This window comes from Schistosoma haematobium, chromosome 4 (assembly GCF_000699445.3).
Source record: "Schistosoma haematobium chromosome 4, whole genome shotgun sequence".
NCBI lineage: Eukaryota > Metazoa > Platyhelminthes > Trematoda > Strigeidida > Schistosomatidae > Schistosoma > Schistosoma haematobium.
In genome coordinates, this window is record NC_067199.1 from 25,880,498 (window position 1) to 25,908,117 (window position 27,620).

A 27,620-nucleotide genomic window follows, 5' to 3' on the forward strand; every position below is an offset into this window, starting at 1 on the left:
ATGCAACAACAATACTTTTTTCAACTAAAACGTGAACATAATCTTTACGAAACATTATGCGATAAGATCACAGTTGCACTAATCACACTATCACGTTCTTCTGAAAAGAAAACAAACCAACACAAGTAAGGACAGCAGCCTTTTAGTGTTGAAAAATATTACTATTTGATAAAATACATATAGGTGTTCATCAGTTCAAGTTAAGTACGAGGTTTTTATGAATGCAGCTTTAAACTCATATTTAGCCAATTAGATAAGTCATACCTGTCAGTATGCAAACACACGCGTGAGTGAGTAACCTTAATTATCTATCAAGTAACATGTGTTAATCTCCAGTTTATTTATAGTTTGGTGGGATACGAAGAATATTTACTAGAACTCACTACTACGGCGATGTTTTATAGGATGACCTATACACATCAGACAATAGAAATGTGAATGAGATGGTATATTTGATCACAAATATATGGAATTAAATTCTGCACAACTTTTCAGTGTAGTGTAAAAGTAACCGGTAATTACTGTCATGATTATAATACTTATTACCTGTTATCACCGGCTCAATTCCTCTCCTGCTGAACTAATGAATGGAAGGTAAATTATTCATATCTTTATTCACAGTTAGACAGATATTTGTATCCGTATTTAGAATCACTTTTCATATTCAAACCAGCGTAGGTGGGCGCTTCATACATTGATCCTTAGTAGGGCGCAAAGCAAAGGCTATCTGGTCAGTGAACAATTAATTCTCCTAATTGTAAGGTCATTTTTATTTTTTATAATTTGAGTTATTACCTAGACGGAAGTTAGGGCTGAATGTTGGACCATAAGGAAATGTTGGTCAGACAACTACATAACATGTACACATTAAAGCAGAGAATATTTATATGTAGAGCCTGGGTGGTCATTTTGTAAAGTCTATTATATTTCTGCACTTTCGAGATGATGGCTAATTAAGTACACAACCTGACAATTAACTTTTTTTGGTTTTTTACCAAACGTCCTAATGAGTTACATATAGGCTAGATCGAGGGCCACACAGCCAATATGATAAATAGTAGATTAATGGCCATAAGGATAGACAGACACACCAAATAGACAAACAAACAGAGCACGCTCAGTGCGTGTAAGTGGTGTGATTTAATTGACATTTTTCACACACGGCCATTAAAGTGAATGAGAATGGATCACGAGGTGAGTGGTTTCTTCACTCTTGTTTCTGTTTTCTATTTGAACTGTCTGAAAGTCCAGGTCACAAAATACGACTTGTTTCCCGAATGTGCTTATGAAATTATTGATAGTTTGAGAATTTAATCCTATTTCCATATAAAAATACCAGTGACAGTCTGTTTAGTAGATTAATGTATTGTGTACGTTTACTTCAGATGATCTTAATTGAATGTCATTAGTGTTGAGAGTTTTAAATTCCACATATATATAACATTGGTACGATTTACTAACTGATTTCGTAAGGGCGATAAAAGCATCATATCATTCGTGAGACAGCCGGTACATGTTCATATGACTAACTAACTGAAACATTGAGATTTAGTCTAATTACATGCATTGCTTTTTTGATTAGTCGTAAAGCGTTTCTAGTCTTTCATGTACCATTGTTAAGTATACTGTGTAGTAAGAACTCGTTTAGTCTACTATCAAAGGTCGTTATTACCATGAATTCTTAATATATCTCAACCACTCACCTTATGTAGTCCCTAAGCCTGCGTTGTAACATGGACTATGCCCGTTCAGACACTCTATTGGACGATTACTTTTTTTAAAAAGCTTGGATATTTTTTGGATTCACCTAGTTTTGTCCGATTGCGGGCAGGTTCAAATTAGAACATGTGTAAGATCTTTATACGTTGTCTAAGAATAAAGTAAGGTTTGATTTTTGTATCTAAAGCACTGACTAGCAATTTTTAATTGGATGTCAACGTTGGGTTACCGTGGATTAAGTAATCACTGCACTTTTGTAATTGATTTCCGGCTTTGTTTTGTAAGAGCTTAATTATTATCTTGTGTTAATGTTAGGTTCTCTTGTTACCAATGAATTACTGAATATGCCTTAACATGTTATCTGATATTAAATTTATAATTGAAATAGATATGAAGATGTGTAACCTGTTTTTGTGATTTCTGGTACTTATATATAAGTTCGTAATCCATTGACAAAAGACTTAATCTTCTTGTGAAGTGTTTTAGGAATCTCTGATTGGGCAATACTATTTCATATCTTAAAGACATCTACTTCTTTGAGATTTTATTTACTTCATGACGGAAGCCAAACGAACCGTGGAATTCTGATGATTATTTCTGAGGTTCTGGTGGTGAAATAGACTACATAGTGATTGTGCATCATTTAGCTTGATTGCCATAGTGCAATTCTTCTGTTCGTGATAATCCAACCATCACTGAGAATAAACCCACACATTTTGGTGTTTATAGCTTAAGGAAACCTGACAGCTCATGACCACCCATGTTGCAGTTTATTTCTTACTGGGGAATCTCAGAGAAAAACAAAATTAGTATCTGTGTTTTCTATGACTTTGGATTTAGAGTCTTAAGGGTGACTGGTTAAGCCCAGTCACAGCTATAGAGTATTTGCTTTTAATTTTAAAGTTAACCTCGTACTTTCTAAACCTTACCAGCACATCAAAACCTTGGATAGCTACATGAATTTGGTACTTTAGGACCACCCCCTCTTTACAACCATGGTAAAATATCACCTCAAATTCTGATTATGCGCCTGGAAAATTTGACGACTGCTACACCTCAGTACAGCTGGTAGCATAAATTTGCTTCTGGAACTGAGATTTTATGCCTTTATTTTTACTTCTCAACGGACTGGGTTTGCGTGGTGGAACCTTTGCTAATGAGTGTTTCAGACAATAAATCCTAATTAAGTTGTTGTGATAAGAACGCCTAATTATTATGTTGAAGCTGCATCAGTTTGGTTCATAGTTTATCGATTATTCTAGCACGTACTGTTTACCCATTAAAAGTTAGATGTTACATCACTAAAAATATGACATGAATATTTTTAAGAGGTTAACTTATTATCACTATTTTAATTCATTCAGTTTCCACCCTTTTCGATCTGTTAGGCATTAAATCTCTCAATTCTCCAGAGTTCTGTATTCATAACACTTTATGACATGAAAACAATCAGCATTAGGCCTTGTTCTTCAGCGCCGGCTGAAACCAACCAAATAAAATGTCCAATACATTCACTAAAATTAGTTGTGCTGTATGACTATTCAGTGCACTGTTTTTGGGATACTAGAAAAGCGTGCTGATCAATAACAGTAAGCACTAACACTCGATTTTAAAGAACTAGTTGTCCAATTCTGGTAATAGTTCAGGAAATAAATTTATGCAACTACCGGGTTAAAAGTGTTTCAAGTTTATCCGTTTTTGTTTGCCTACCGTTTCATTCATGCTAAGCTTATAGTGATAATAAGAAAATATGAGTGGAATATTGGCATTTATAATGGTCAAGAAAATAAAAAAAACACGAACTACCCTGGATTACGTGTCGTAAACTGACGACTGATCCCATTCTTCCTCATTAAATTAGTTGTTATTACTAGTAATATTAATTTTTCTGCAAGTGTTCAAAAAAGTAAATCGGCACAACAGGACATAACCTTGGATAGCAAAGACAATATTGAATAATATTTGTGTACGGTGAACATGATTAACTAGAAGTATCGACCTACTAAATCATGTGTAAATAAATAATCATTTATACTAGATTGTGTTAGGGTAGAAAACAGACAGATTATGTTCAGTTGAATGGTTTATAAAGGTTGATTTAATTTGCACGTAGTTTTCGTTATGATCCAAAACAAGCTGAAGAATCAGTGGAAATTAAGGAGCATCGGACAGCTATTTCACTTTAGTTTCGTACTGGTTTTCAGTGGTATTCCCTCTGATAGCAGTTCTTTACGAAAATGGTCTTCAAACAGATGTTTTTGTTTAACGGTAATGATATATATACTGAAAGTTCCTGGTACTAGTTATTTATATGTGTTATCTAATCATTACTGAATATAGATGTTTTTTGGAATTCGTTTCTCAAATTTATGCTCAAAGTGTAATTTGACTAGAGATATTACGAATAGATGGACTATGGTTAACGAGCGAATCCAAGACATTGGTCTCATTGGCTGTATGTGCCTTGACTGTATTCAGATTTGGAATCGAACTCAATACCTTTTCCTTCAAACGTTAAGATTAATTTTTGTTTCTAGCTGAAAAGTATCCGATCTTACAGGAATCAATCGGATACAATGTACTTACCTTTATTACTAGATTATTTGACCTGCAAGTACTGGGAATAAGAGACATATTTAACTGTTTGATATTATTAACACCGAGATCCAGATACATCCAACTAACGGATCCCAGATAGGACAAAACGTGAGTCCTGCATTCTACTGCTAACCACATTTCATCTATTCAATAAACTACTGAGAGTTGTAATTTTGGTAGTATGGGACAACCACTTATGTTTATTTTACTTAGTTGGATATATCTAAAAGTATTGTTTGTGATTGAGTGGATATGTATGCTACAAACAGGAGGAAACAGGAAAATAACACAAAAATACAGATGGATACTCAAACACTAGTATAAATAGAAGCATCCATGCAAACATAAGTCATCCAAGTCTGACCAGTTTAGTCCTTTAAAGTAACAGCTACAGCAATACTATTGCAAAAGTTAAGAATCAGTTGAAAACTCAATTATTTATTTATTTACCATTTTAGCAAATCTAAATGCTGTGATTTTGATGTTGTAGACGAACAAATTAGCATCATTCAAGTAAAGGGATCCGATGATATTATAACTCTTAGTGGTAATTATTTTCTTTCAGGTCTTCCCATAAATAAACACTTCGTTTCACTATGTAAAATAATACCCACAAATTTAAATCAACTGTATATACTTTTTATACGAGTTAGTTTAAACAATCCGGTTTGGAGTAGGTGTTGAAGGTCCAGGATAGATTAAATAATAATTATTGGAATGGTAGTTTCTGTATCGTTTGGTTTATAAACTTTGTGAAAAGTATGCATTCGGTAGATTACGACATAAAATACCAAGCAAATACTTCCTATCCGTATAAAAAGCAATATAATTTCAAAAAAACTTCTAAGAAGAAATGTTTTGGTTAAACGGGTCATTTAAGTACTCAATAATATAATGTAAATCTGATTGTTGTGTCATTATGGTTAAAGATAGCTTTTTATTGCTGTGTGATCAAATATTATGTCAGAAGTTTGGCCCAATATCAATCATTTTCTAGTATAACGTTTTTATGAGAAAAATTCATTATGAGTATTACTCAATAGTGATTTACCTTTTCAGTAACGTCTAATCGTTTATCAAGTCTTTCTTCATTTTAAGCAAATATTCTTGAATATTAAAGGTATTTTTAACTAGTTTACAGTGGTTTAGTATTTGGCTAGAGAAATTCATTTTACTGATGGAATATATTTCAACCGAACTATTTTTGTATATAATACGTCTTTAGGTATCATTACCAAGGTTTGACTTGATAATTTCGAATAAATTGAACATTTAGTAGATTGTTATAAATATATTAATTTATTTATACTACTTTTTTTGTTGATTCATCATTGGATTGATTACCAACATTTGTTTAGCTAGATGACAATGTTATGCAAATATTTAGATCTGCATATCAGGGGTTGTTTAATCAAAAGTAGCTATAAAAAGAGTAATTAAATAAAGAATTTTCCCGATTAATCCTGTGGCTTTAATATTAGTAATCATTTCATGAGGATGCTCATTTTTTCAACAGGTTACTGTAGTCTATGAAGCTTTCTTTTCATTCTGTCTTAAAGTTAAGATATCTTCATGTGTTCTTGACATTATTACGCAGCTGTACGCATATGCTACCACTCAGCAAAAACATATTGCCTCAGCTATTTGGGTTTTATATCAAAAATTGACTTTCCCCGGAGACATTCCTCAACACGTTTCGTTACTTTGCGAGTGCTTATATGTATGTGTATGTATGACATTAACATACTAATAATAGAGTTACTACGATACGCTACACACTCGCTTTATTTTTTGAATTATAGGATTTTTGCGATTTTGAGCTTCTCATATCTTTACAGATATTTCGTCAACCACCAAACTATGATCACTGATTAGATTTCTAAGATAGATATAGTAATCGATGCTCCCAAATCTTTTATTCGTTTTAGTGATAATGAGTAGCTGAACTGACTAATTGTGAAGCTTTATTTTTCAGTTGCTGTGTGTGCGTTAGAAGCATATTGCGAACCTTACCCAGGGCATTCAGACGGCTATATATTGTCCGTATCTTCAAAAAATATAATTATTTCGTCTTCAGAATTAAAGTTGATAAGATTTTGATCCAGAAGATCAAACTCTTGCAAATTGGATGGAGAAAATATAACTTCCATGACTTATATCCACATTAGAGTCAAGTGAAAATATGAAGATTGAGTAGCCTTAATGAAAAACATTTAACGTAAATTGGAATAAGTTCACAATGGGCTGTGATCAAAAGAATAATTCTTACATAATATTTTTTAGGTGGTACATATACTTTTTTGATATACTTTAATGACACTCACTAGACTTATAGTTCAACGAGAGTGAATGTTACTTTAAGTCACAGTATACAGATTCAGTTATATAGTTCGTTTATTTTTCACAGCAGAATCAATTGATAAGTATTAGACTAATAAATCTTCGTTCATTTTTGTAACTTGTCCGGTTTCCTCAGGTTGTTTGTTCCTAAACTCCACGTAGGCGCTGGATGATCATAGGAGCTAATATCTTAGACATTACTATATATATATATATATATATATATATATATATATATATATATATATATTATTGAGAGCCCTTTTCTTTTTATTTAAATGATTTCGTCGCGTTATGATGTGATATGGGAACATAGCTAACGAGCATTTGTGCCAGACTACATTATTATTTTTTGATTGAGATCTTGAACCGATTGATGTTAGACCACCATTGAAAACCTGGAAGCACTGGACGGCCGTTTCTTCCTATTGTGGGACTCCTCAGCAGTGCGCATCCACGATCCCACTCGCAGGACTCGAGCCCGGGGCATTCAGTCTCGCGCGCGAACGCTCAACCTACTGGACCACTGAGCCGGCATCCATTGATTATGACTGGCTGGCTATCGTATTTACCATAAAGGGGTTGGTTCTTTTTAAAAATTATATGCGATGATATTCAGTTCTCAAACTGTAACAAATATCTCAATTGATTTATATGTTAAAGCCACCATCCATAAAGATTTATAAACCTAACTCATCTGGACCTGATGCTTTCTATTTCGTTTCAAGCTAGTTATGTTTATTTCCACTTCACTGATAACTAGAGCTTCGATTTCAATCTCTCATTGGTACTTTTGGTAGACATTGGTAAAATGGAAAGTGGCTAAGGTCCACTTGATAAACATAAATAGTTTGTATACTGTATAGCTAAATTTTAAGGGATTTTATTAAAAGCCTTTATAGAAGAGTTTAAAATTAGATGTAAAATAGTCTGTTTGAAGTGTTTCTTATAAATAACAATTCCAAGATTATATATCCTAATTGGCTATCAAGGTTTTATCTCATATATTTTTGTGTATAGCAAAAATGCCACTTCAGTGGTGTTACCAAATATATTGGGTTAACTAGTGAGGTAATAACAAAAGTTCCGATTAACTGCAGACCCATACATTTAAACAGATCTTGGAACTATTTTTAGTGTCTTTAGGCACTCTGGTGAAATTTCTGTTTAGAACAACGCTTTTTATGAATTCTCATCCGTTAACAATCCAATACCTCAAATTGTAGTAAAATCTATGTCAAAAGCAATTTTTTAGTAGTTCTTTTTCTCAATCGTTATGTCTCTAATTCGAAACTTCATGTCCGAATAATGACGCAATACGCAAGGAGAACCATTAACGAAATGTCCATGTGAATAAACACTGACCTAGATTGAATGAAAAATCAATTTAGCTCATTAAATCGATTGTGAAAATCACAGTCGTCTCTAACTTGACCTGGAATTTCAACCCATAATCTGAGTGAACTTGCTTTTCTAAGTAATCTTAAAATACCATGTTATTAAAAATAGTATGGAAACCCAGTTTAAACAATAGCATTTAGGTTATACTATAAATTGATTAAATTAATTCCAGACGATGAGAAATCTAATGTCTAGTTGAATGTGAAAATGTTTTTATGAAATGTGAGCTAAAACGAACATTAACCTGCCTGAATGTTATTTTCTCCACTAATTAACATTTAATACCCATTTAGGATAGGGCAACTCATGGTAAATTGGTCAAATATTCACCGCTCTCCAGAGGTACTAGGGTGTTATTTGGTAATATTTTGGAATAATTTTTTCTGTATTTTTCTCAATGCTTTCTTGATATATATGTGGAATTCATTGTAAATCTTTAACACTATAAATCTTATTAACGGTATTACAAGCTGATGTCACTGACTGAAATCTTAATTTCAGACATTCTCGAATTAGTCTACTTCATTAGATGCATATTTGTTTTATCTCTAAGCTTAAAATTTCATACAAGGATGATAGATTATGTTAAAGAAAATGATTCGGAATGTTATGGAGCTATCGATAGATGTTTATAGTTACGTTTTAATTGATTATTACATTTAAATGGCCTTACTAGTTTGATTTACATTCTATTGCTAGATCATTCTTAATAATAATTGACAAAAAATCGTGCTAATTTCATAGTTGTTTAGTCGCTCAAGTCTGGTCAACTATCTATGGGTTAATTTGTAGGGTATTTTTGTGGGTAACTGATTATCCTTATAGCAGATAAACTATGATATCCATGGATTCTGTCATCATATAACTTTTATGCTTACTCAGAAATCTAGATGTTTTTACATTGGGAATCTAACGAATTCGTTATATCCACCCAATTGTCTAATGGTATGGTTATTGGAACATCAGTAACAAATTTTTTCCCTATCTTATCTGTCTATCGTAGAAAAAATAATGGCCTTGGTTTTTCAATACATTGCTTAGGACTCAACGTGTGTGTTAATCAACTTCTACTATAGGAACAGTAGTTTTGTGTTCAGGATGTTCGTTGTTCAACACCCAAAATAATAGTTAATGTATGCTAAATAATGGTTAAGTACTGTTCATTGAACTATTATTTTATCATAATCTTTCTTTAAATTGTACGGAGCTCTCATCTATTCTCTCCTTGTGATATTAGAAAGTGTAGTAACTTGACTAATTCGCTTTTTTTATCAAGTTAAACGTATTATCTGTCTAGTTTTTACAATGATTTATTTGTTCACTTCAATCACATTTCTAAGTTTGATTAAACCACTGAACCTCCCCATATTTCATCATCAGACAAGAAGATGTTTATGAGAAATATACAAGCGAGTTGGTATATATATATATATATATATATATATATATATATATATATAAGAGAGAGAGAAAGTATGCGCTTTTCTGTTGATGATCACTCGATGGAAACTGATTTAACTCGGTCGCTGCTTTTTCGACGGTAACTGTTTTGTCTGTCCTCGTAATCACTTTAAACGGACAGTCATAATTCGGCTGCAAATGTGGTTGTGCATTATCTCTTCTAGTGAATACATGAGTGTTATTATACAGTCCCTGCGGTAGGGGCACTCCTCGTTGTTGTAGTCTGAGAAGTGTTATTTTTAAATCATTCATATGTTTCTTTAGGCGCTGTATGTAGTTGGCTACATCAGTCGGAACACTTGCATGAAGCGAAAAATTCTCCGGGTAAACGTAGAGTAGTTCCATATACCAACTCAGCTGTTCTCAAATCCAACATGACTAGAGGAAGCTTATTGACCCAATCGTTGTTGACAGTGACAGTCGTAAGAGACGCTTTTAATTGCCCATGCAGGCGTTCAACCATACCGTTTGCCACCGGATGGTAGGATGTCGTGCGAATACGTTTAACTCCGAGGAGTTCTGTAACCTCGAAGAGACGACTTCTGATTCGGGCTCCTCTATCAATTGTGATAATCGCTGGCACTCAATAACAAGATGTCCAATTATCAATTAGGGCTTTGACTACAGACTCGGCTGAGGTGTCCTTTATCGGTACCTCTACAGGCCATCGCGTGAATCTATCGATGCTTGTAGCTGTAGCCATTCGAAATCGGCAGTGGTCCCACGATATTGATGTGTATATGTTCGAATCTAGTGTCTGGGTGAGAGGAAGAACCCACTACAGAACTAGTATGCGATCCACTTTGACTTTTTGACACTTCATGCATGCCTGTGTCCAATTACGCACGTCTCGATTAATGTTTGACCATACGAAGCGTTCGCTAATTAGCTTCACTGTGGCTTTTATTTCCGAATGTGATAATACTGTGAATACTTTCGAATTCGTCAGATCACAGAGCACAGACATGCTTATCGACGTCCGACAATGATAGTTTTTTTTACTTAAAGTCAGCGTCAGTAGACCGAGAAGTTCTGTGGCAGTGTCTGTCACTGAAATGTGTACCTCAGAAGTACATAAACCTTGTGAAGGCTCTTTACTTGGACATTACCAGTCGAGTCAGAGTTTGTGGCGAACTGTCATCTGATTTCGCAACCTCAAGTGGTGTCCAGCAAAACTATCCGCTATCCATTTTTGTTCAACTTAATCATAGACATACTGATGGAAACAACGTTCTCGTTTACTAAATTTTCGGGAATTGATCTCCTATCAGGAGGTCCACTTATCGATTTAGAATACGCAGATGATATAGTCCTGTTTGTTGAAGACGCTGATAAAATGCAAAGTCTTTTGGTAGCACTAAGCAACAATGGCAGGATGTTTGGAATGCGTTTTGCCCCCTCTAAATGCAAATTGTTGCTTTAGGATTGGTGTGCGTCAACAGCTCAACTAAGAATAGGGAGTGAATTAATCGAACGCGTTGACAACTTCACATATCTTGGAAGTCTGGTCAGCCCTAATGGGTTGGTGTCTGACTAAATCTCTGTGCAGATTCAGAAGGCTTGTTTGGCTTTTGCCAGCTTACATCACCTATGCTGAAGGCGGGATATCCGTCTATCAATTATGGGACGGGTATACTGTGTGGCAGTTCGTTCTGTCCTACTTTACGACTGTGAAAAGTATTCATCAAGGGTAGAAGATACTCGTAAGTTACTAGTATTTAATCACAGACGTCTTAGAAATATTGCCAGCAACTGCCGGGATCACTGGGTAATTAATAGTGAGGTTAGACGCAGAGTATTAGGTAATGATGGTAAATCAGTTGATGAGGTTGTGAATCTTTATCGACTGAGATGTTTGGGCCATGTGTTGCGTATGCCTGAACACCGATTACCACGACGGGAAATGCTGACTAGTGTTAGAGACGGATGGAAGGAAGTTAGGGGCGGCCAAACGAAAATGTAGCATCAATCCTTGAAGTCACTAACTCCTAGTCTGAGCCACGTTGACATATCTATCTGGTTCTCCGTAATGTGGTCCGGTGAGATCCATGTAGCTTTGTGTATACGTTTGTGTGGAAATATTGTGCCTCCTATGACCAATTTGTTGAATGCACACAGGTTTGCAAATCTTTCTCCATTTTCGTTTCTCTCACCTAGTCCATGTCGTCCCATGATGTCTTCATATCCGGTGTTGTCTATTCCGACTTTGGCATTTAGATCTCCCATCAGAATGGTGAGGTCCTTTCTTGAGCACTTCTCTATGACTGCAGCCGCTCGTAGAATTGATCTTTAATGTCATCGTTGCTATCATTGGTGGGTGCATAACATTGGATAATATTTATTAAGATCCCCTCCTTCTTTGTTTTGAATGATGCTTTGATGATTCTGGATCCGTGAGATTCCCATCCTACAAGTGCATTTCGTGCTACTTTGGAAAGCATTAGAGAAACTCCTTGAGTGTGCGGAGCATTTTCCTCTTCATGACCGGAGTATAGTAGCATCTCTCCCGTATTTGGCCTTTGTTGTCCAGCTTGGGTCCAATGGGTTTCGCTGATTCCCAGTACTGCTAAGTTGTATCTCCTCATTTCCATTGATATTTGACTGGTCTTCCCGGTTTCCCACATTGTTCAGACGTTCCATGTACCTATAGAATTTTTTGTTCTGGTTGTTAGAAGGGGCATCGGCCTCATGGATTCCGAAGGAACTCGGCTTTCACCATGAAGCGTCATAATTCTTCTAAATGAAGACCTAACTCCCAGGGCAGAGTTTAAATGGTTTGAATAATTTTTCTGGTAAGCGTTTTTTAGCGAGTTAGTTTTCTACGGGATGGGGATGCTAACCCCATGCTCAACCCTCCTCCTTTACCCGGGCTTGGGACCGGCAGTAACTCTGGAAGAGCTACAGGCGGAATTGTTGCTCTTGGTACCAGTGACGTATTAATGTTTCTTCTGTTATCACTTGCTGGAGGTACGACGCTAATTTCTGCCACAGTATCAACTAAGAATCTCGCACCCGTCGTTCGGTCTTGTATGTAAAACAGGCGGCTGTTTGTAGGAATTACGCTAGCTGATGCAGTCGCCATGGACAATCGGGGGGATCGTTCTCCTGTTATTTTAAATATACAAGTTTGTCTGCACTTTCTAGCTCTGTAGCCGTACATTTGGCTATACCAGCATATTGATGGAGCTTAGAGGTCTTCTAGAGGGTGATCGGTTCCTGTTGTGTGATCTATCCTGCGACCATCTTCGTGGCCTTTCACTCTGTGTCAACTATGTCAGCTGGTGGTACAAAACACATCTCTTTATGCAGCTCATTGATCCTGTCATTTACCGTAGTGTTATGTAGCTAAGGTCTCATTTGCTTAGTTCCTTCGTATATCCTATCAGCTGTTTTTGCTATATTATCTGTCTGCATCGGTATCTCCGACGGCTATGATCTGTTTTACATTCGTGGGAGTCGGTGAAGCTATAGTTGATAAAATAGACTGTTGTCTATTTCCCTATCACCCAGCAAACTTTCCATATAATTTTTTATAGCGGTGACGGAGTTGAATCCCCCATTTGCACTTGGTTAAGAAGCTGATCAACAGCTTGTTGTACGGTTAAGGTGATAGTTTAAATTACGGCTTGTTTTAATACGTCGTATTGCCTCTCGGGGTCCAGTTTAGCTAAAGCCTCTCGTACGTTATCCGCCACGTCGTCTGAGAGGTGCGTGCTTGCGTTGCCGAGTTTGTCTCTTTGTAAATTAATGCGTTTAGCCAAAAAATAATTATCGAGTCTAGTAAACTATAGTTGCGGGTCAATAACTTTAAGATGGAGAACAGAGAGATTAAGGGCCTTCATGGACAGTGTTTGCGGCAAACTTGACATATTTATAAAAAAATAAATAGTACACGAATAGCTTAATGTAAATGTCAAAAAGAGAAATGGGCCGATAACAATAATGATAATAACAAATGGTACAATTTGTAACACAGAACAGACTTACCAAATCGTACCAGTATATCAATTGATTATGAAACGTAGTTATTTATTATAATTATTATCGTTATGTCCAATAATGTTTGTGAGATAATGTACGTGTAATGAAAATGATATAAGAAATCCACAACTATAATTATAATCCAGATAATAATCCGAATCGAGACAAGGTGCGTTAAATTTTCGAAATCAGAATGTATCGTCAGGAATTGCATCGTGTTCGCATGTCGGGCCAACCGATTCTGTAGTAGATTAGCTTCGTTAATCGACCACCTTGATAACTGTTAGCACATAAATTCCCAACGGTATTTGAATTCAGAAGGTAATAAGAAGCGGCAACTACAGTTTACTAGCGGATAGGACTCATCACAAATTTATAAGTAAATCGAGCGGATTTGGATCAAAGACGCTAAATATGTGAGCGAGCGAATACATAGGCAAATTTATAGTCAAATCGAATCAAAGCGCAGCTAGGCACGGCAAAGGCTTATCAAAACAAGGCTAAGGCCATTAATTGGAGTAGAACACATATATACGTGGGAAAGAGGATAATTTATCGAGCGATAATCAAGATATTAACATTTAAGCCCGAGAGATATGGGTGTGGGGTTTCACATGTGATCAAACGTACACGTCTATACAAACAAGATAGTGATCAAAATAACACAAAGTAATAGACGACTTGTTACTGTCCGAACAACATTGTCTGTTAAATAATTCAGTAAAAGGGCTTGACAAAAGTCAACCCTAATCGAAATTAGCCGAGGAGTGTTGCTATAATATATATCCCAATGAGTAGGAATTTGTATTTCTAACGTTTCATGATTCGATGCAAGTCAATTCATCAGAGTAAATAAAAATTAGTCTAAATCTCTAGTACCACTATATTTAAAACTCATGAATGTGATATAACTGTGACATTAACATCAAACCTACGAATCTATGGAAAGATAAGCAGCTACACCTTATGTTCATAAAACAATAGGGTTATATCTTTGTGTTATTCCAAGCTTGTTATCATGTAGCCGAGCAACAGATTTTTGCATGTTTTTATGACATGTTAGCTTTCTACCTCAAATACGTTAAATCCAAAGCCCCTTCTTTGTCAATTTAACTGCTTTTTGTTCATCATGAAACATAACTGTGTATTTGCGTAAATTGTTAGTTCATGCTTTTAAGTTACTATCATATCAGTAGCTCAAGCCAGTAACCAAACCACTCAGAAATGAATGTTACTTGATCGAATCTAATCGGCAATCATGATTAAATTTGGAGCATATTCATCAATTCACTTTTAAAATAACAATCAGACAAAATAAATGCTTGTATCTGATCTGATCGTTACCTGACTCATTCATGCTATTATCATGAATCATCTCACATAACTTTTATTCTTTTTTCAATTGTCTTTAGGTCATATTTGACACATGCCTTTACGATGACTTATAGTGTATAAACTAGATTAGCCCAACAGTTCATCCGACCTTAAGTGGATTGTGTGCAGTTCTGGTGTGTCATGTTTGTATGCATGTATTAATGTTTTGATGTGTGATTAGATAAGGGTGGATTCAAACGTTTTATGCTAATCGATTGGTTTATATTGAATGCACAAATGAGGGGGTGATAAATTGATCTATGCCTAAATGATGATTATTTTTATATTTTAAGATGACTCAACCAATAATTTCTGATTTCCTCTTGTTCACACATAAATATTTTTTTATTGTAAAACAGTGAACTTGCTCCACTGTCTATAAATGTACGTTAGTAACTGCGTCTGAGATATAAATGAATCTGCTGTTAATATCGAAGCATTTGGCGAGTACAAATATTACCGTGGTAAGTAGGCAATTTTATTTATAATAGTGTTTAAATGAAATGCTTTATTTTCACTATTCATTAGAAGAAATTGTGTAAAAAGATAAAGTTGTCTTTTATCTATGAAATCTAAGTTTATTACAATCTAATTTCTATGTATTTTCACAATATCTAAAAATACTGACATAGTAGATAGTTACCTGAATAGTCAAATTAAATCTTGAGGTTGTTAACTATATGATATTGTATCTTCGTAATAGAAGATGCTATTCACTGATTATTCCATAATCTTATTTTGTTTGATCATAACCTCTCTTGTATAACTCATCACCAACTATTAGGCAATGCCTATTCAGTTTTGGAAATAACTGAAAAAAACAGAGATATTTTACCGCTGTTATTGTCTATAGATTCGTTATTAGTCATCAAATCATCTGACTTTAAATGAGTAACACATCATCATTTGAATGATTGATGGACAAATTAGTATACTTCTACCCTAATCAAACATCCTCTGGGTCGCGAAGTAGTACACTTCACTTTTCTTGAAAGTGTCGTGAACACTGGTATCTGATGAAGTCTCAACACAGATTCAAAATGTCCTCTTGACGTTTACCAACCTGCGTTGCCTGTGGTGGCACGTGTATTATAGAACGACTGAGTGAGTAATGTTAAGGTTATATACGGTGTACTAGGCAAAGATGGCGTATCAGTTAATGAGACTAAAAATCTTTATAGACGTAAGTGTCTGGGAAATATGTCGCGTATGCTTAAGTACTGCCTATCTTGCCTTGAACTGATGGCTGGAGTATGATGTGGCTCGAAAATCGATTCATATTATTTGGTACTTTTTATCCACTTAATTCACCCCTTCTATCTGAACTGCATTTCCTTACATGAATCTTTCTCACTATTATTGGTACTATTATTGTTTCAAATCTGTTGTTTTCTATCTGGTTAAGTTCATCTGATTGCCCTGACTTTTGATATAGTAAGTTGAGATGATTCGTATTTACACGAGGCTATATGTTGATTGTAATTGACCAACTGACAGAACAGATTCAAGTTGTGATTCGTAATTTTTCAAAGATGAAGAAAGTGTTGATATACAGTTTCTTGCTTATTCCCACTGGTTTTATACAATCAGATTAATGTTTCATCTTTTAGAAATAACTTGAGTCTGTATATTGTCAACAATGAGTTAATAATATATTTGGATTGTATTATTTCACTATTTGGTTTGATTAATATTAAAATATATCTCATTTTTCGAGAGTAATATTAGGTTAAATGTGTAAAAAAAAGCTTGTTTTGTAGGTTGTATCAGTTTTAAAAATAATTCTGAACTAAGTCTTCATACATGATACGTGTTTCGCAACTAAATTCCATGATGAAGTAGGGTTTTATTGTGAATGATGTCGAAATTTTGTTGAGTAAAAGACCTTTTTACTGTATACTAAATTATACCACTTGTTTATTCGTTTGAACTTGAAAGATCAACATTGGAAATATAATGGTGAAAAAATCTGTATTATTATTAACAAAAATGGACGGTGGCTATCAACGGAATTTGATACTCGAATCCAGTACCGTTCGTTTCTTACTCCATCGCGTCCCGGAGTGAACATCAACTCTGGGATGCAGGTACACTCAGCTGACGAGTCCTAAATGGGATGAAACGCTGGTCTTTGATTCTCCTGCTAGCCACCATCCATCTTTGCCTATAATTCTTGTGCTTTAAGAGAATATCGAAGTAATTCGCAAAGGATGCACATATACCAATAAGAGACTGATCAATTACAGTTCTAATCATCAATAGGAAGATTCAAACAAACAATACGAAAATGTATTATTATTATTATTGTTATTATAACAACTGATTATTTAACAATCCATGTAAAGCACCATCTATTTATGTTGTTATTTATGCTTTTAGTGAAACATATCCAGATAGAGATTCGTAGAATGGTTCGTACAATACTGATATACAGACTTTAATAATTTGTTAGTAACAACTTAATAACTAAATTTGACATGTTAGTCTGAGACTCATTCATTATGAACATTCTATATTCCCATTTCGGAATAGAATTCTTAAGTTAAGCTATAATAATCGGATCCAAACTGAGAGAGCTATCTGTAGCCAATAAGATTTTTTTAGCTGGACGATTTTTATGCCTTTCATTACTCTACGCGTATTTGCTATCACATTTCAAGTTATAGTGCAATAACTTCATATTTAGTGAGAAAAAAATACGGTTTTAAACAAAGCTGTATACTTGTAACCTATGATATAGAGGTTTCTCTACTATCTTTCTTTGATCCGGTCACAGTTTCTCATGTGATACCTTTTTTAATTTTATTTTCAATAAATTTAATATTTCTATTTTGTATTTGTGAATTGAAAAACGAAATACTGACATTTCTGACTATAGTTGACGTGTTCGTATGTATAATTGTATGTACATGTATTTATGTATGTGTATGTAATTTTTACATAATTTTCATTTTTATTTATATGTTTATTTGTCACGTATCTATGTGGTCTATTTTTTTTAATTTCGTTCTCTTCTTTTTCTATAAACACGTTTGCTTAGCGAGCCTACATTTACTTACGAGGTTTACAAAAAGTCAAATTACTACTACTGTTTACGAGAATTACTGTCGTCGGTAATAAACTATTTTCTGAAAATCCGATTTGAATAGTCATCTGTTAATTAATTAATTTATCCTACGTTGAGTACAATACAAAGCATAACAAAGGATCTTGAACAATAAATAAATGTCAGGTAATTTTCTGCTTTTCTTTATTGTCTTTTGTCTTCGATGGTTTGTTGTGCTTATTATTTGTTGGTACCAGTGATTAAATCTTTTCCTCTTAGAAAACTACTTTCTGTCATTGAGACTTGAGAGTTAACTGAAAAAAATATGGAATAAGTGTGTTTCATTCACGTTTTAAGTTTATCAACAACGTGTGTACTTTAAAGTTGTGCTGTAAAATTCTTCGTCTAACTTTCAAGTGATCGGTCTATTATCTGAAAATTTACTTATAGGGTTAGAATATTCAAATGCACAGTACTATTTAGAAAAGACTGATAATACGCAAAGTATTTTCAGCACCTTGGATAACAACGTAGGATTGTTATGAATCGAATTCTTAGTCTGTAATTAAAAAATATGGGTTCTGAACTGGTATGGATAATTGCTTATGTAATAGTAGGAAATGAATTGGTTGGGCATGTTGACCATTTCACTTATCTACGAAGTCTTCTTAGCGCTAGCGGATTTGTTTCTGAAAAAACCTGGACACGGATTAAGAAGGTTCACTTGACGTTTGACAAAATACTTTACCTTTGATATCTACTAGATATCAGTAGGTAACCTCTCTGTTTTAACTTTTAGCTATGGAAATGTAAGGTCACAGGCGCTTGACCATAGATATCTTCGAATCATTGCGTTTTATCAGCGGCAGGGTTACTTCTACGGGGTGGGATTGTTGGCCTTACGCCCAGTCTTTTCCCTTTGCTTGGGCTTTCGAATTTACGCGTGCTCCAGGTAGAGTTAGTCAGAAATAAATGTTAACGGTCAATCTTCAGATTTTATATTCTTCAGTGTTAATTATTTTAAAGAGTGGTATTAATAGATGAGAGGAACAAAAAGACATACGGGAACTGTTTTGTGCTTCACTATTCAATGTTCCCTCGCGATCCACATGTGTTATTCATCTAGAGGTGATAACTGAAGCTCTCGTATACCATTTAGCTCATTCTTTTTTTAGTTCAATGCAATCTAAATGGTATTGATTGCGAATTTTTTCCTAATTGAAACAAATTAGGTTATTTTTCCAAAAATAATGTCGATTGTTCCTTAGAGTAGAGATAATCTGAGCAGTTATCTAGGCGGTAAAATGTAAGCTTAAAAGCATTTAACTACTGATAAGTTATGAAAGTAAAATAAGTCTGTTCATATTACAAAGACTGACTTTGTATTTTCTCTACTCTCTGAGAACATCAAAATAAGTTTTTCTATCAGACTATCAGATATTACGAGAGAACATACAGATGTTACATTTTCTGAGTAGTTAACTAACCGATTACACCTCCATCAGTTTATTAAGTTTTCGCAGTGCGTGTGTGCTTGCGTGTATATGTTCATTTTATGACGTAATAATTCCTCTTTCCTAATATCTAACATTTTGAAGTATTATATTTTCTAATGGTCGCATTTATATATATCAAACGCGTAATTCCAGTATATTGCCACTTCATCTTTGTAAAGTCATTGAAAGGACCTTGGTGGTTTTGTAGAAGTATGGAAATGCAATTTATAATAATTTTGTGAGACATAATTTACCGATTATATTACTTATATATATCAGATATTTTGATTTAAGTACAGTGAAACCGAGGAGCACTACATTGAATAATATTGTTTTTCATCAGTAAGCTCATCTGTATTCGAAAATCTTCTCATCTGATTTCTATTTGTATGAATAAACCCATTTTTATTTAATTAAATATCATCTATACATCAACGTGAAAGTAATTTCCTTTGTTCCTACCTATTATTATTATTATTATTATTATTATTAATTTGGTCAGTTGATTGCTAGTCAGCAGTTTGAACATTACTCCGACAACCATTATTTTTGACCAGATCCTTCAAATATATATTTTGTATGATCCATATTCTTTTGTTGACATGTCACCTCTCCCCAGCTGATTGGTTTGGTTATAAAGCTGCCATTGTCTTTTTGAATGATAACATTCATGTTCCTACGTATTTTTGATAAACTACTCGAAACAGAGTCTAGTATTTGACTGTAATTTCTTATTCGGAAAGAAAATAAGAGTTCGTATTCCATTTTAATTTTAAAAGATTATAATACATTTATTTCATTGACTTCAGTTTAAAGTGCTGACTAATTTGTTTTCGTGAGTAAATTAGTTTACTTCATGAGAAATGTAAAAGTATAATCTTTATGAGTTACATAATGTGTAGTTTTTCTCATGTTTAACAGTATTCTCTCTGAATATTTTCTGTAACCATCCTCATCATTTAGATGCAAATGACGTTACAATTGAAATGTTGAGTTTGATACGTAGTTATTGCTTTCATTTCAATGCTGAATGTGGTCAGTACTATATTACAGCATTAGAGACAAATACCAAGCTAGACAAAAAGAGTTATTTAGTGATTTATTTTCTATCTAATTAGATTTCTATCAGTTCAGAATAGAAAGATCAATTGTCAGTTAAATGTGTTTATTTAGATCATGAACTGATCAAGGTTAGATCACCATTGAAAACTTCTCCACGGGATCATGGATGCGCATTGCTGAGGCTTCCCATATCAGGATGAAATGGCCATCTGGTACCTCCAGGTTTTCAAAGGTGGTCTAACATTGATCGATTCATGATATCAATCAAAACTCAACAATCTTCACAACCCTATACTGATAAATATGTTTATATTTTACATTTAACAATATTTTCACGTTCTTTGTTTTATATCAAAATATTTGACAATATTTAGAATTTAATCAAAATCTCTAGTAATGTTACAGTTATTAACTAATTATGCATGTGATTTGTAATTTTTGTATTATAATTTGAAAAAGAAATACAATTACAATACAATTAATTACCATTTATTTTTGACCTGGATTCAGGTTTTAAGGTTAGTTTTTACAACAATAAAAAAAATATGTTTTCGTCACAGAAGTACTAATTTATTGAAATTTGATACAACGAATGAATTTAGACAATAGACAAGTAGACAGACAAATAAATTGATAAATAAATTTTAATTTACTTCTAGGATATAGAGACCAATCATCATTCATCCATCCATCCATCCAGTAGGGAGAAGTACTGATGAGTAAAGCAAACAAACAAATAGATAAAAATAAGTTTATTGAATGACATTGTAGGAAAAAAAGACATTTCTACCTTGTTCTTTTTACACTTCACTATTTAATTGGACGAGGTGATGATGACGTACTAAAATGTAACAGACCTAGTCGTTTTCATGCTTTAATTATTTAACAGGTGGATGTGTTTTTCTTCTTTATATTGAATAACTAAGACTTTTCCAAAAAGACCAATCATGAATTACAAGACTAATAATCATGTGTGTGTGTCTGTTTATTAAATTACATCCGTGTTATTTTATTATCCTTTTTGGTTAGTAAAATTTACGTTTTTCTGTGAATAATACACATGTTATATGGTTGATTCTATAAATTTTAATAAGTTTCAGTAAGTTTTATTGTTCATGTACTTTTGTTTTCATTTTATTGATCATTTATTACGAAAGAAAATTGCTACACACATTTGTCTTGCTTTCAGGTGAAATTCTTATGTAAGCCATAGTCTATAATACATACATATATTATTTGCCTTCATTAACAATAGTTCTATGAGTTGTGATGACGTCATGTGGACTTTCGTTTTGTCACTTAGACTTACTTTATTGTCTGGTATATAACTTGATAAAATATAATATAAATATATAGTACAGTAATAATAATAATATTGATGATGATATTCATGTCGAACCTGTGTGAGGAATACACATAAAGAGTTATTTGAATAGTGTTTTTTTTCTGAATGAAATAGAAATTATTTGAAATTTTCGAGTTTTTTTTCTTATTGTAACACATGTGTAAAACATGTATGAGTGACTGTTATTATTGCGTAATTGAAATGTATGTGTATTTTTGTTGTTATTGAAAACTCATCGAAAATCCTGCTTTTTTTTTCTGACATTTAACATGGGAAATTTTTTCTCAACATTTTATTCACTGATTTTAGTTATACAACTATTTTGAAAACTAAGAAGTAATTAATTGTATCATTAAGATCAATTCATACTGTATAATAAGAGTAAATTTTGCAAAGTCTTTCTAGTTCATCTAGATACAAATTTCAATCCATTTGTAACATTGTGGTAAAACGTTTCTTATTTGCCTTCTACGTATAATGAGTTTACAAACCCTCAAGTGAATTATGTTAGACAGTTGAAAATTTTTCAATAAATTATGTATGAAGATTGATTAGTTTATAAATTACGATTTTATCATACTAAGCTTTTGTATTAAAGATTACCAACTGATGAATAAACTATTCCTTTTTTTAGAAGTAAAAATAACTATTCGAATGTGTCCAGCATTTTCTTATTGATAATTATCACCATAGCTAAGATTATTTGTTTTATTTTTCACATTTCAATAAATCTAAATTAATTGTACGTTGACTGACAAATATGATGGTAGTATTTTTTTTTTAGCATCTTCAATGAATTGTTTATATTATTGAAATACAAGGGATTTTTGAATTATGGCTTGTAATAACATTCAGGAAGTTCACATAGTTCTATTTAAGACTCATCATTCAGGGGTGTACTTGTATCATTCTCAATATTGATTCTCACATTGAAGCTCGAACCCTGTCGCTTCAAAAGCCAGGGTATTTGAGTTCAGTTAGTAAATAGCGTGTTCGATAGATGTGATGCTCATTCGTAAATATTTGGTATTATATTGTTATTGATATTGTAATCTGAATTCTGGTCAATCTTTGTTAGCGTATGTTAAATCTCTGCTAGCTCTCACCTGGTATCCGTTTTGCTAGTTTTGATATATATAGTAGCAAAGCTTATTATTATTAATGAGATATTAAGATATAGCCATTGGATTATAGGGTGAATTTCGAATTTTCCATGTGTATTATTCGTGAATGTCTACTAAGGGCCACTATCTGATAGCAATACCTTTGATAAATCATAACAAATAAAAATCGACTGTTTTCAATTTATTCGAAGCAGATATCTTTGAAGTAGATCCGTATACAATGGTAGTATTACTTAGATTAGTATTTTTAAATCAACTGTATTGAATCAGTTGATTAATTCATCTAATTTAGTTATTTTCAATTATTTCATCGATTACAATTTACATGTTATAACATTTAATTCTTAACTTATATATAGTGTGAATCGAATAGATTTCTGTTATTGTTCTGATCGTTAATTTCTTGAAAATGAGGAGGGAAGACAGGTCTTTAATTATTTGTCTGTTTCTTTTCAATCATCTGTTAATAACGCTAGTAAACAATAAGAACAAAGTGTGATTCAAACAAATTTTTTAAAAATCCAGTTATTAGTATAGGGTTTTGTGGAGACTATAGAATATTCAGTTTTTAATTTATGAACTGATCTTATTTAGATTATCGTTGAACTTGTGAAAACACTGAACGAATGTTTGGTTCTAGTCTGAGACTCCTCAATAGTACGAATCCGGGAATCAAACCCAGGACCTTCGATCTTGCTCGCAAACACTTAGCCTTTAGATTACTTAGGTGGCATCCAGAGTTTCACGACTTTTAATAATTGTTTCACTAAGATCAATTTTCGATTTAAAATCTGTGAAAATTCTACAATATCCACAAAACTATACTGAAAATAATCATGTACTCACTAGTGACTAGCATCAGGATGTAGTTCCTGGAGTTGTATTGGGAAGCCATGATCAGTGGAGTGCAACCATGTCGAGTGTTTTCTCTGTAATATTATGAAACGAAAGTAGAGTACGCTAAAAAATTAAGTATACGTGTATACGTGTGGAGTCTGAATTGTGTTGAGTCGTGAGTGAAATCATATTGTTAGTATTTATTTAATCCTTCAATATTATCAGTAAATGATATTAGAATTTAAGGTGTTCACAACTGCTGACCTTTAAAACTGGTAATGGCAATAATAGTGATAATTTACTAATACGTTGCTATGAGCGTAATGATGACGAAATTATTTCTAAACTTATGACATATTTAATCAATCAAAATTGTTATTCTGTTCTGGCTTCGTTGTATATATGTAATATGAATTATAAAATTAACAATATTTTAAAATATGATCATCTTATACTCATTTACCTTTTACAATATTGATTTCAAAAGGAAATTTCGACCGAAATCAAAGAAGTCGACCAAGGTTTTTCGGAATCCAAGATTATGATGATAATGATGTTTTCCAATCGAATGATGATAACGGGAATGACGGCAGATTTACGAATACCTCTACAACGACAAGTGGTTACAGTAGTTGTTTTACGAGTAATACTACTAATGATAATGATAGTCAAACAATATTTCAATTTGATGAAATGTTTGGACAAAACACCTGTCAAGATGTTGATCAATGTTGGGGTAGTAATTTATCCGACAGTCCTCCATTAGGCCGTCCACGAAGAGCAAACCCCAAACCGTTAACAGGTCGATATGAAGTGGAATTTCCAGGTATATTCGTTGAAGGATTTCGCGGGGGTCATGTGAAATTTAATATACCTGGAGTATTACAGGGTTCTCTGAAACCTACCGACTCAATGATAGTGAAAATCAACGTACCAAGTCCTGAACAATTCCATCTATCTGAAGTGTATGGTCAGTCTTCATTTGGGAATTCTACACAAACAGAAGGAGTTTCTCAGAATAGAGAAACTTCTACTGTAAGTACAAGTCGTTTTGCTACTTCGTGTTTCGAACAAAATACACATCAGACAATGTCGGATCATTGTAGCACTACAATGCCTTATACTTCAGATATACTTTCAAACCTCCGTTCTAATCATCCAAATCCTAGTGATTCATATCAGTTAAATTCTACGGATACTAATAAATCTGATGCCCATCTATTACGTTGTGGTACTACTACTGAATGTTCCACCATTTCGTCAAATCTTTGTTCTTCCAGTCGTTTCCCTAGTGTTTATGAAAGAATCTCTACAGATTCCGGTCTACCATCAAATTATTTAATTCGTCCAGTAATCTCTGGTCATAGAAAAATCGTCGAAGAAGACAATAATGACAGAGGTGGTTTTGATATTGGTGGCGGAGAGCGAAATCCATTTAACTTTAGTAATGAAAATAATCAGTTATCTCGTTTCGGACAATTCGGTACTTAATGAAAGATTATTGTTATTATTATTACCATTATTATTATTGTTACTTTTTGTCCAATTAAAATTTATCTTGTAAACAATGCATTTTTTCCAAGTGTTATTCTTTCTATTTTGTATACTTATTGTACTGTTTATGACTATTATTATTATTATTACTATTATTAATATTGTCACCCTTCCTTACCCCGTTGATTATTGGTACCAAACCATTGCACTTTTCAGTCACTACACACTACTCTCATCACTGTGAGTGAATTCAACTTAGTCTTATTTTGTATTTGGAGTGAGAATTCTTTTTATTTGAAAAACTCCAGCTCATCAAGGAACTAGTTCATTTTTCTATACTCAGGTATATGTAGCTTACACTATATAGATATATATTTATTGGTTTCTATTTTGTGATTATAAATGTATGTATATTTTTCTATCTCTCTTCCTCTCATTTGTGATGATGTTTAGGAGAGAAAAGAAAACCGTATTTCGATCTCATTGTAAACTGTGCCTTTGTTGAAGTTTTACTTGTTTTCTTTTTACCTTATGTCATTCACTTATTCGTATCGTATCCCGATATATGCAGTAATAATAAAGGTCTTATATTTGTATACTACACCTCTCCATTATCCAGTGTCTCGATAAACTAGAAAAGTTTAAAAGTTTTTGTATTGCCTTATTATTATCACTATTATTATTCTCGTTTCTTTGTCACTGCTGCTTTTTTTATCCTGACGAAACAGAAGATGTGACGATGTATTTCTTCTGACTGGCAACACTGTTATTATTATTTCTATAAGCTATTTTTCTGATTTTCGTGTTTATGTGTATAACTAACTGCTTAAGTACAAAAAACATAGTTTGACAACATGGAAAATATTGTTTATAAAATTTACCCATATTACTAGTATATTATTCTTCATTTTTCATAACCTAATTACATTCCATTATCATTATTCGTATTATTACAACTATTACGACTATTATTATGAATTTTTGTTTGGCGGTGTTACAAATTGTTCGAAGTGGGAAACAATAAAATTTGAAAAACAAAAAATGTTACCTACTTTAAAAGAACTTTTTTCCAAATTTGGGAAGTATGAATTCATTAGGATTTCGTTTACAATTTGAGTATATTGTTTAAGTGGTAGTTAGCTTTGATAACATATTTCCAATACTTTAATGGTTATGGGATAAATGACTTGGGATGCAATCTTACAACGAGAGGGATTACTTTTCGGATTGAAGATATGCATAGCTATTAGGCTTCAAAAATTGTGAAGCACTAAAAGTCAAACATTTGCATCCTAAGTTTATTTGTCTTAGAGAGCATAACCTTTTTATTTAGCGATCAGAGTGGGATCTTGGCCATCTCTTGGTAATTAAGTACTGTACTCTAAGAGAGACTGTTCATTAAGTTTGGTCATTGATTGTGATTGATTTTTAAGAACATAACAACGTGAATAACCTAAAAGTAGATGGGACGGTGTAACATCACTTGAACTTATTATGTTTCCGATTAATTGATAATTTATCTTTATAAGATGATTATAGAGTGAATTTTTATGGTTATCGATAAATTTTATGTTCGAAAACCGTGAAATATTGCAAGTAGAAACTTTCAGTTTGCTAACATTTTCATTTAGGCATGTAATTCATATAACACCGCACTTTAGTAAGACCACGAACAGATGATTGTAAAAATGTTTGATATACAAGATTTTTATTTGTAGCTTAGTGTGATGAGACATTGTTTTAATCATTTCATTTTTCAGTGTAATTCCGATCACCTCACTAAGCACAAATGAAACAGAAGTAAGTATAAATTGAGTTAACTGAACATTTGGGATTTGTTTCTAACAAATTCATATTCTTCTATTATTCATTATGTATAGCGGTAACAGTTTATATTATGTCTAAAAGATCCAAATACAGGTGACAATGACATTGATTCAAGCAACCTCTAGATCAAGAAAAAGTCGATCAGTTTAACAATTCAGATTAACAACATGTGCATAAAACAATGTAGCATTCAGAGTAAATAAAAAAACATTCACATAAGTTCTACAATAAATTAACATTGTAACTGCAGGTTATTGAAATAGGTACTATTGTGGTGTGTGCTACTAATGTCGACATATGTGAGTAGTATATATCACCAATCGGAAGTACAATGCTTGGTGGCAGAAGGTTGGGAAAATCGATAAAAAGAGAACGAGAACTGAGTGATTGGTACGGAAACAAAGAAACAACTGTTAGCGGAACATAGACTGGATTAAAGCAAGCTCAATGCACGATTGCTTTGGTGCACGCTGATTGGCTAATTCTTATCCAATCAGCACTAGTTGATAGTTGGA

The 27,620-nt window shown here is 33.2% G+C and overlaps 1 protein-coding gene across 1 annotated transcript; it reads left to right on the forward strand.

The window, feature by feature from the left end:
- On the forward strand, positions 1 to 26,293 carry MS3_00007745 (uncharacterized protein). The gene is made up of 5 exons (XM_051216070.1): positions 1 to 125; positions 4,776 to 4,864; positions 14,913 to 15,338; positions 17,915 to 18,106; positions 24,272 to 26,293. Exons 4-5 carry the CDS (start codon positions 18,100 to 18,102, stop codon positions 25,273 to 25,275), a joined length of 1,011 nt encoding a protein of 336 aa, XP_051066627.1. The 5' UTR covers positions 1 to 125; positions 4,776 to 4,864; positions 14,913 to 15,338; positions 17,915 to 18,099; the 3' UTR covers positions 25,276 to 26,293.
- The last annotated feature ends 1,327 nt before the right edge of the window (positions 26,294 to 27,620 follow it).